This window comes from Ochotona curzoniae, unplaced genomic scaffold, assembly GCF_017591425.1.
Source record: "Ochotona curzoniae isolate NIBS_2020 unplaced genomic scaffold, NIBS_Ocur_1.0 contig_64, whole genome shotgun sequence".
Classification (NCBI taxonomy): Eukaryota; Metazoa; Chordata; class Mammalia; order Lagomorpha; family Ochotonidae; genus Ochotona; species Ochotona curzoniae.
This window is the reverse complement of record NW_024466502.1, coordinates 6,793,179-6,803,917: the sequence shown is the minus strand read 5'-3', so window position 1 is coordinate 6,803,917 and position 10,739 is coordinate 6,793,179. Positions and strand designations below refer to the sequence as shown.

At 45.6% G+C, this 10,739-nt stretch overlaps 1 protein-coding gene across 3 annotated transcripts in view; it reads left to right on the top strand.

Annotated features, from left to right (window-relative positions):
* The first annotated feature begins 1,713 nt into the window (after nucleotides 1-1,713).
* TPP2 (tripeptidyl peptidase 2) overlaps nucleotides 1,714-10,739 on the top strand; it is a 62,837-nt gene continuing 53,811 nt past the window's right edge. For 2 of the 3 annotated variants that reach the window (XM_040991162.1, XM_040991161.1), the window contains exons 1-2: nucleotides 1,714-1,968; nucleotides 9,524-9,652. In XM_040991162.1, coding sequence (XP_040847096.1) covers nucleotides 1,804-1,968; nucleotides 9,524-9,652 — 294 coding nt within the window. In that variant the 5' untranslated portion in view covers nucleotides 1,714-1,803. The remainder of the gene's footprint in view (nucleotides 1,969-9,523; nucleotides 9,653-10,739) is intronic. The other variant, XM_040991163.1, reaches the window with a different exon arrangement.

Sequence of the window (10,739 nt, the reverse complement as noted above, 5' to 3'; positions counted from 1 at the left end):
CAATTTTCCATTATAAGTGTAATTTACATTAGGATAAGTTCTGTGTAGAATTAAAATAAATTTTCAAGAAAAATTAGTGACATAAACTATACAACTGATTGTAAACAAAACATGTTTTAGGAATTTGGCAGATATCAAAGAGCTACATCAACTATAACTATTTAAGTAAAAGATATGTCATTAAAGGCCCCAAATTTACAATATGACCAAAATTATATCCTTTAGAATTTCTTAAATCTGCAATGACAAATTCGATGTCACCTTACTAGTGTACAAAGGATGCAGAATTTCTAAAGCATTTTTACGGGCTACACAAGCAAAAAGTAGCACCTCGGAGAACACGTTATAACACAGTCCAATAGACTTTCCACCACTCATGTTTTAGAAAACAGTTCATTCCCTACCCGCTCACGGTGTGAGTGTATGGAAAACGGAATTAAGCAGAAGTGTCTTTTGGTGCTCCATGCACCATTTTTACACAGCACCAAATTCTCCTTTTCCTGGCCAGTAACATGTTTCCGTAAGATCTGTGCAATGAGGGACTGTCACCGAGTCAACGGAAAGCACTCCACAGCCCCTGACTTGGAGAGCACATGAGGAACCTTGTGAATGCTGTGGCTGGGGCTCCCAGGCTCGCTTAAGCAGTGGCCCGCTGAGAGCACCAGAGGCTCCAACAGCGTCAAGAAGCGCTACCAGTTACATTTCATCTCCCAAAAAAAAACCAAAACAAACAAACAAACAAAAAAACAAAAAAACCAAAACAGGAAACGTTAGAAGTCTCATTCTGCTTGTTTCCTTTGACACCTCTACGTTAAATCTGTTTAGTCGGATGTTGGTAATAACTATATTAGTAGTCACTGCTGGTCTTGTCATGGATAAAAATCAGGTTCTTAGCAGCTATGACAGATAGATCAAAGGCCTCACTTACGCTGGTCACTGCTGGGAAGCTGTGGTAGTCGGAGTGCTAGCTCCCTCGCTGGAGTGTCACCTTTTGACACTGGGCTCTCAAGCCCAATCTACTCTGCGTTCTACAGGTCTTATTCTAAGCATTCCAGACCGCTGCTGTGAGAAGCAGCCCTCCCCAGACCTGCTACCACCGCCCGGCGGCCAGGGCAGCTGGTGCCGGCACGGGGGCGGCCGGGGCTGCGGCCGTGAACCCGCCGACCCCCGGCCGGGGACGGAGCGGGAGAGCCGCCGCGCGCGCTCGGCAGAGGCCTGAGCTGGACCGGCTTCTCCAGATGTGCCACGCAGAGCAGCGAGCACCGGCGGGGCCGTCTGGGCTTCCCTCACCGACTACCACGCCGACCCCGCGGCCCGCCCGCGCCCCCGAGTCCACGGCCTGAGGGGAAGAGGCGAGCGTGAGGTGAGGTCCCAACACCACCTCAAGTTCAGAGTCTCCGCTGGCCAGTGCCCGCTCCTTCCCTCTCATCTCTCACTGGTTGTTCGGGTTCGGGGCCCCGAGAGCCTAGACTGGGGCCTGGGGATGGGGGGGCGGCTCTCGGCCGGCAACTTCTACCACCGACCTGGTGGTTCGAGGCCCGAACCCTCCCTTTAGGTTCACAGACTCCGCCCCCTTCTCTGCAGCCCGGGCAACACTTCGGGGCAGCTCAACAGAGCGGCGCCGTTGGTTGACGTTGCAGGGCTGGATTGGTCGCCCCGGCCCTGGCGCTCCGGAATTGGCTGGGAGCCGTTCGGCCCCGCCCCTCGCCTCCGCCTCCGGCCTGGGGCCACCGTGTGTCCTCGCGCCGCCCGTCCGCGCGCAGCCTGGCAGTTTGCCTCTTCCTCGTCCTCCAGCCTGCGTCCATGGCCACCTCCGCCACCGAGGAGCCCTTCCCTTTCCACGGTCTCCTACCCAAGAAAGAGACCGGAGCCGCGTCCTTCCTCTGCCGCTACCCGGAGTATGATGGGCGCGGGGTGCTCATCGCGGTGCTGGACACGGGGGTCGATCCCGGGGCTCCGGGCATGCAGGTGAGGAAGCCCTAAGAGGGCCGGGGTCGCCGAGAGGAGGGTTGAGCCGAGGAGGGCGGGCGGCCTCGGAGCTCGCCGGGCCGGAGCCCGACGCTGTGGCCGTGCCCGGGCCGGGGGAGGCAGCGGCGGGACCCGGCGGCGCCCGGGTGTCCGGCGGCCGGCCTGGGCCGAGCAGCTGGCCCAGACAAAAGCAGCGATCCTGGTGCGGCGGGCGTGGGGAGCCGGGGAGACGCGGGCGCCCGATCTCTGGGCGAGAATCGGACGCTTTCAGCACGGCGTGGGGGTGCGGGCGGAGAGGGCTGAGACGGGGCGAGGGGCGCCTGGCGCACCGCCGGGTGACGGTTTCGAGAAGATAACTCGGGCGGCTTCCGGAAGGGCTTGTGCCGGTCGTCGCGTGTGCTCTATTTTTACTCATCTTGTGCAGCGTGTTTGTTGTAGGGTGCTTGTTTTACGTGGAAACCCAATTTAGTTGGTTTCGGGCAAACTTTTAGCCCTTTAGAATGTGTGTGTGTGGGGAGGGGAGAGAGAAATCAGTTCTCTCTATTGGAAGCCTTAACTTTGGTAAACTTAACCTTCTACGGAAATCCACCAGTAAACAATTGATGTGAGTGTTGCGGACTCACCCTCCTCCGCCTGTGTCTGCCGGCCTCCTCTGTATGTGTCATCTGAGGTGCACCTGGGCCAGGAGGGCAGCCCTCCTGGAGCCCGGGCGCGGCTGCGGGTGTTGGCTCCTGGAGGAGCCCGCAGCTCCCGGGGTTCCGCTAACTAATAATTAACTCTTGTTGTCCTCCTAATGGCTCTTGAATCTTCTAGGCGTGACGGCCATCACCTCCTTGAAGGTTTATTACAGGGTCATGAGGCTTTCCATTCTGCCCTGACCTGGGTTTACTTTTTATAGGCCCAGTGGGAGAACAGCTCCTGTGTGTGGCACTGGCTGTCCTGCCTGGCGAAGGGAGAAGTATGTACAGCTCAGTGGGGATCACATTATTCGGAAGCTTTCTGTCAAATGACAATAATTTCATGCTGAACTGTTGCAAAAATTGATTCTGAGATTAATTTCATGTGATAATCAGTTCATATTACTTTCTTTCTTAAAATTGAGTAACTATTTTTTTTTAAGGTTATTTACTTGAGGGCCTTATGCAATAGCCTAGTGGCTAGAGTCCTCGCCTTGCATGCGCCAGGATCCCATAGGACACCGGTTCTAATCCCCGCTGGCCCCACTTCCCATTCAGTTCGTGACCTGGGAAAGCAGCTGAGAACTGCTTAAAGCCTTGGGACCCTGCACCCACATGAGAGACCCAGAAGAGGCTCCTGCTCCTGGCTTCATATCTGCTCAGCTCCAGCCCTTGTGGCCGCTTGGGGAGTGAATCATCGAGTGGAAGGTCTTCCTTTCTGTCTCTCTTCTCTGTATATCTGACTTTCCAATTAAAAATTTAAAAAAAAAATTTTTTTTTTTTTAAGTTATTTACTTGGAAGAGTAGGGAAGGAGGGAGAGAGGGAGTAAGTGCTTGCCTGCTGGCCGCTCCCCGCTCCCCGCGCCCAGGGCCACGCCTCTGGCCAGGTGTTGATGAAATGCTGAGCTGGAAACCGACTCAGCGCCCTGGACTATGAACCTGGGAACCTAAGCTGTTTCTCCTTTTCCTTCCTTCCTTCCTTCCTTCCTTTGTGTGTGTGTGTGTGTGTGTGGTGGTGGTGGTGGTTTTTGTGGTTGTTGAGAGGCAGAGAGAGCACGCTATCACTCAGTGCCTGGGTGGCAAGCTGGGGGTGGCACCCAAACCCCAGCGCTGCATCGGGGCTTCAGGTCCCTAGCCACTAGGCTCAGTGTCCATCCTGATGGACTGACTTGGAGGGTTCTCATCTTTTGACAAATTTATATTGTAGGTGTGTAAGTATATTATTTACAACTCTGCAAACATTGCAACTAAATTGGCACAGGTGTAGTTACTGTGTGTTGAATATTATTGCCCAATTTAGGCTTACTTTGGTTTCCTCTAAAGAGGACAGTGGGGCAAGCTGAGTTATTGTAAGGATGTGGGTACAAATTAAAAAGGAAAGAAAAAATAAAGGGACAAGGAGGCGGAGCAGGCCATTTGGGAAGGTAAACAGAAACTGAGGAAAGTCCTAAAGGGAAAACCTTAAAAAGTCTCATTCATTGGCAGTGTCCTTGGGCCGGGTTGTGGGAAAGCTGTCTGGACATGTCCACAGTGGGTCAAGGGCCAGGTGAGGAAATAGTACACAAATGGTTTAGTATTTCCCATCAGACGTTGGGGCTGCTGGAGATGCTGTAGTCCTGCAGAGTACACTTGCTGTGGGGCCTGTTGGGGTGATGTGTGGTGCCGGCCCTTGGGGCCAGGGGCGGGGTGGGCAGTCAGGTTCCACTCACAAGGTAGAACTTGGACTAGACCTGAGTGTATAAAGGTACGTGTGTGTTCTTCCAGCAGTCAGCAAGTCTTCCTGCCACCAGCCAGTCTTTGATCCATCTTCCACGCTGCCAAACATTTTCTTTCAAAACAGACCTTGTGTTAAACCCTTGTTGCAGACAAAGTGATTTTGGAATCCCATTTTCTTTTGTCTGAGGATCCAGAAATGTGAACTTTGTGTGTGTGTGTGTGAGTCCTTCGCCATCCACCTCCAGCTTCTGTTCTCACCATGTGTTTGCGCTTCACTGTTTCTTTTTTATCATTCTCCTCTTTTTCACTCACCCAGATGTTCAGGTCCTTTGTCAATGCGTGCGTTTATTTGTGATGTTTAATTTGTCAGCACACCAGCTATAATCATCTTAAACTTCTGCTTAATCCTCTTAAGACCCAGCTGAGTCTTGAGCTTGTTACTTTTTAGGAAATGTACTGATTGAGTTTGGCCCCAGCATGTATTCATGTCTCTACTGTTGTGTTCAGAGCCTGTGGTTTCAGAGGTTACCAAGATCTCATCCCTGCCAACAGTCACTTGTCGTTTAGGTTTTCTTTTCTTTTTTTTTTTTTTTTACTCTTAGTCTCAGAGCATTTTGTTTATGTCCTCCGATGGAACTTAAATTATTTCATGTTAGTATTTCTGTTTGTATGCCTTTTTCCTGAGTAAGTTAAAATTCCTTGAATGCATATATGAAAATCAAACCTTAAATCTATGCAAAATATGCTTATAATCCTAAATAATTTTGTTGAATAGTAAAAATGTACATCAAGGTAGCTAAAATGTGCATAGAAATATTTATGATGAAAATACTGCATGTATTCCAGCGTTTTTACACCAACCTAACAACTGCAAACTACAGTTTCCTTATGGATAAAAAGAATAGTTGGCGAAGATTACAAGTTGTCCTTTATTCATTAAAGCCAATAAAATAATAAGTTATCACATACATGCTACTTTTACCTTTTCCTACCTCCCTTTTCTTTTGTTCTGCCTCCTTCACTGTGTGGGCTTTGTGTCCCCTGCACGTACGCTGTCATAGTTGTTGTTCATTATCCTGAATTATAATTCTGCCCCATTTGTCTTCTCAGCTGTTGATAAGCCGTATGAAAGCAGGGAGTGTCTAATTCATTTATCACTGTGTTTCTAGAACAAACCTAATGAGAATTTGCTTCTGGAACTTTGCTGTACTAAGTGTTGTCAGTGTCTTCCCTGAAATTTCAAGGCTGTGCTTTGACGTTCCCTTCGGTTGGTTTGGAACAGTCCATGACACTACACTGGCCTCTACTCGCTTGTGAGTGGCTCCTTCCCTCAGCAGTTGTGCCTTGAGAAGATTTCTTCGGTTCTTGATACTTGGGGCCCCGTTGGCAGTTTCCATCCACCTGCCAGCATAGACTGGTAGGCATTTCTTAGTCTGAGCATTAGCGCACAGGACTTCCTGTTGGGTTCTACAAATAGTGGCTTGATGCCTATGTTCCCCTCCCCCCCACTCCACTTGAAGCTGAGGGATTCATTACAGTGCTAACATAGATTCCGTTTCCTTCTTCTCACAAAGCCACATTGCAAAATTTTCAGGTTTTTGCCTTTTTCAAAGCCCCACATTTAAAACCTTTCATGCCTTTTTGTCTTTTTGCCTCCAGTGGACGGCCTTTCTCTCATTGGTATAGCAAGACCTCTCTCGATGTGGGCCCAAGGTTGTGGTGTGACAGGTTAACCCCCGGCTAGTGACAGTGATTCCACTTGTGTTCAAGCTTTCTGCTAATGCTCCTGAGAAAGCCATGGGCTCCTGCCACCATGCAGGAGACCAGACGGAGTCCTGACTGTTGTGGCCTTTGCGGAGTGAACCAGTGAAAGGAAGATTCTCTCCCTCTTTTTGTTTCACTTACTCATTCTGCCTTTCAACTCTTAAATAAGCAAATAAATAAATGCATACATACATATAAAAATTGCATATACAAGATGTTTTTGTGTATGTACATGTGAGAAAACGTTCCTGCAAGTAAAGCCTGCAGAAACAGCAGAGAATCCTGTTGGATTCTTTTCCTTTTCATTTCCTGATAATGAAGAATCGAATCAGAGTTGTCTGTCTGTATCTAACTTGGTGTAGTGATCTCTTTAATTCCAAGTCACTGAAACAGTGTCCTCACTGAATGGAAAGATAAAGATGGGTGATTTGTATTTCTTAGTGTCTTTCAAATCATGTCTTTATTTGGAATGCATTTTAAAATAACTTGTTTTCTTACATTGTTAGTACACGTTTAAGCTACTTTTGATTATTGGGTACCATTCCTGTTGTTTCGGTAGATTCTCTTAACATTTTTGTTCATTATGTTCCTGTTTCCCTTTTCAAGATACACAAACCATTTCTCTAAAATAAAAATGTGATTTAAGTCTTATAATTTCATCAATCTGGCATGTTGTCTACAGTGGTTCTTTATTATGATTTTGAGCTTTTCAAAAGTTAAAAATCTTTATTTTTTATAACTTTTTCATTTGTATTAGTGAACAGATTTCACATATTTCACAGTACAGATTTAGCAGTAAAGTGGTCCTTTCTATCCTATCCTCCCTCCTGCCCACATTTCCCTTCCTGCTCTCTTTCCATTTTTGGGGTTTTTTTTTTTTTTAATTTTTAGAATGTCATACTTTTCATTTTACTTCACAATCACAGCTTTCACTCCATTAGCTAAAGATTTCAATACATAGCACATTAAAAATAAACCCTATTTTTCAAATATAGAAACAAAGGCTATAAACAGTAACCAATTTCAAAATGTTCACATAGATTATATTTTGTAATACTCTGTGAATTAGTTACCACAGGTGAAGAAAAACATACCTGTCTTTTGGGGACTGGCTTTTTTTCCACTAAGCATAATGTTTTCCTGTTGCATCCATTTTGTTGCAGGAGACAAGTTTTCTTCTTTTTGATGGCTGTATATATGCCACATTTTATTTATCCAGTCATCCACTGGTGGATATCTAGGTTGTAACTTTGACTATAGCTTTGACTACCAAGGACATAATTGGAGTTGGCGGTAGTGCCTGTTGTTCAGAAGAACAGCCACTGAGTTTTGTTCTAAGATTATTAATTCTTGGACAGGGTGCAACGGGCTAGTGGCTAAATCCTCACCTTGCATCCACAGGGATCCTGTATGGGTGCCGGTTCATGTCCCTGCTGCTCCACTTCCCTTCCAGCTCCCTTCTTGTGGTCTGGGAAAGTGGTAGAGAATGGCCTATAGCCCTGGGACTCTTCACCTACATGAGAGACCCAGCAGAAGCTCCTGGCTCCTGGCTTTGGATTGGCTCAGCTTCAGCCATTGTGGCCAATTGGGGAGTGAACCAGCAGCAGACTGAACATCTTCCTCTCTGTATCTCCTCTGTGTATTTCTGCCTTCCCAATTTAAAAAAATCTTAAAAAAAATATGAATGCTCTGGGTAAAAATAAATCTACTGACTTTGCTATTTTTAACGTTCTTATTTATTTCTTAAGGTATAGAGGTCCTTTTTTGTTTGTTTTCAGACTTTCTGTCTGTTATGCTTGATTCCTCCTGATAACTCAATTCATGAATTGTGAAGGCAATAAATTTCCTTTTCAAATCTAGCCCGGAGTTTATTTTACCTACAAAAGCAGTATGAGCAATAAAATTCTGTTATTCCCTGAAAGAGTTATACTATATCTCAAGGGAAAATTTGTGGTCCAGCATGAAATCTTCCCTTACCAATATTAACCTTAATGCCAAAGTATTAGTCATATCATTTAATAATTAAATATTTGCTGAGTACTGAACATGCAGTGTGAGATATTGGGTATTGTTTGGTGGTATGGATAAAATAAGCCAGTTCCTGGTTTGTGGCACTTGGGTTATAAGCAAAGAAATAGATTTTCAAAGAATCAGCCAGCTAGATAATTACAATTTGAGTTAGGTTCTATGAAGGAAAAAGGTGTATTTTGAAAGGACAACAAAGGAGAAATGTGAAAGAACAGTGAAGTTGAGGGTGGCAGCCACCTAGAAGAGGCAATTAGGGGACTTTCTAAAGGGGTCGTGCTGTGATAGAAAACTGAAGGATCAGAAGAAATCCTGTGAAACAACTGAACAGTCAGGGACTCTAGGCAGAAGGGCCTTCTGCACAGAATTGAACATGTTGCAGAAATGAAATGGAACAGAGGTCATCATGGCTAGACTTGGAAGTCACAGAAGATGGCCAGGCTCAGCTGATGCCAAATCTGTTAGATGCTGAGTGCCTCGAGTCCACTACAGGTGTCATGGAGATGAGTTTCCTAACACAGTTTGTTGAATACTGCTGTGGAGGGAGCCAATAATAGAGTCTGAGGAATTTCTAAGAAGACAACCCCATATTTGGAAGGCAAGAGATGATGATGGTTTGAAGAATTAAGATAGTGCTGGTGAAAATGGGAGAAGGTGAGGGAGGTGAGCCGTAATTGAGAGGAGAAAGTAACAGAAGTTTCCAGTGATTTTAATGTAAAGTGTGCCTTACAGGAAAACATCAGGAGACAACTTTTATGTTTTTGCATGAGCAGTTGGGTGTGTAGTGTTTTCTGAGATAGCAAAGCCTTAAGGGGAAAAAGTAAAAGAAAGATTTGGTGGGCAGAGGGATGGGGGTGGCATATGAAGTGTATTTTGTTTGACATGCTAGTGTGATATCCAGTAGTGAAATGGTACTCAGCATTTTTCCCCTGAAGTTTTATACTTGCCCAGTGAGGCCCTGATAGGCTGAATTACTTTTCAAATCTCCATGTCACATGTCTGCTGTCTTTCCTTAAGCTTTCTTGATAGAAACGGTCACCCTCTGACACTTTAGCACTTCTCTGTCAGTTGACTGCTGCCTCACTGTAAGTACCATGAGAGAGTAAGGGTTTTTATGAGAATTAATTCTATGTCCCTAACACCCGTAGGCAGTGAAAATATTGTTGAGTATGTGAAACTACCTCAAAGAGTCTGACGCTTCTGTGACTGAATGTTCTCACGTGATCTGTCTGACTTTTGGCTTAGAACAATGCAGTTCTCTTTGAAATGAAAGCTGATTTTTGTAGATGTTGCGCGCTCACACACAGGTTTACCGGGCTTTAATAAAAATATCAAATCTATACTTTATACTTTTCATTGTCTTGATTTTTCAGGTTACAACTGATGGAAAACCAAAAATCATTGATATCATCGATACGACAGGAAGTGGCGATGTGAATACTGCTACCGAAGTAGAGCCAAAAGACGGTGAAATCATTGGTCTTTCTGGAAGAGTGCTGAAGGTTGGGTCTTCATGCAGTGTTTGCTTTTTGTCCTTGTACTGTTGTTTCAACGCATCGATTTTTCTTTTTTAGCTTACATTTGTTAATAGGGTGTTAGTTACCAGTTGCTGAATAACAAGTTACCCCAAACCTCATGGTTTCAAAAAGTGGTTGGGGGTCAGTGAAATGGCATATCATATTATTCGGCCTGCTAATGTTGGCATCTCATATGGACACTGGTTCGTGTCCAGGCTGTTGTACTTCTGATCCAGCTCTCTGCGTGTGGTCTGGGAAAGCAGCACAGGATGATCCAAAAACCTTGGGCTCCTGCAGCCATGTAGGACCCAGAAGAAGCTCCTGGCCTCTGGCTTCAGATCAGCTCAGTTCTAGCCATTGCACCAACAGATGAAAGATTTCTTTTTTCTTTGTCTCTCTTCTCTTTTTGTAAAAACTGCCTTTCCAATAAAAATTAAAAAAAAAAATTTTTTTTAAGCAAGTAGTTATTCCCTCGTAGTTGCCGTGAGTTGGGAATCTGTAAGTTAGCTGGGGCCTATCTCATGAATTTGTAGACAGTCGGTCATGTTTACATTCACATGTAACTTGGCTTGTGCGTTAGAGGGTTAGTCTGTTCCAGGCTTCTTCAGTGGCTTATTGGTGGGCTCCCGTTCCTTGCCACATGAGCCTCCACATTGCTGCTCTGTGCATACAGTCAGCTTCCCTCAGGGTGAGGCCTTGCTTTCCCTGTGTTCTGCTCCTAAGAAGCAAGTCCATAAATCCACCACACACTTTCAAAAGCCTGTTTACACAAGGACATGTATATCATTATTTTATTAGTTTAAAAGAATGTAAAATTGGAGTTGTTTTCAGTGAGATGGCCAGATTCAATTTTCAATTTTGAATAGGAAAGTGAAGAAAATGACTACAAGTTATTATTTGGCAATAGCTTTGTTAGTTCTGGTTTTATTCTAGGGACAGGAAGTGCACTCCCATTCCCTGGGTCATTTTTCAAATTCTCACAGCAGGCCCTGATTGGTCCGAGCCCAGAGACACACCCTCAGCCGGGTCTCCTGCTGGAGCCAGGAGTTCAACCACGTGAGCCATTGCCACT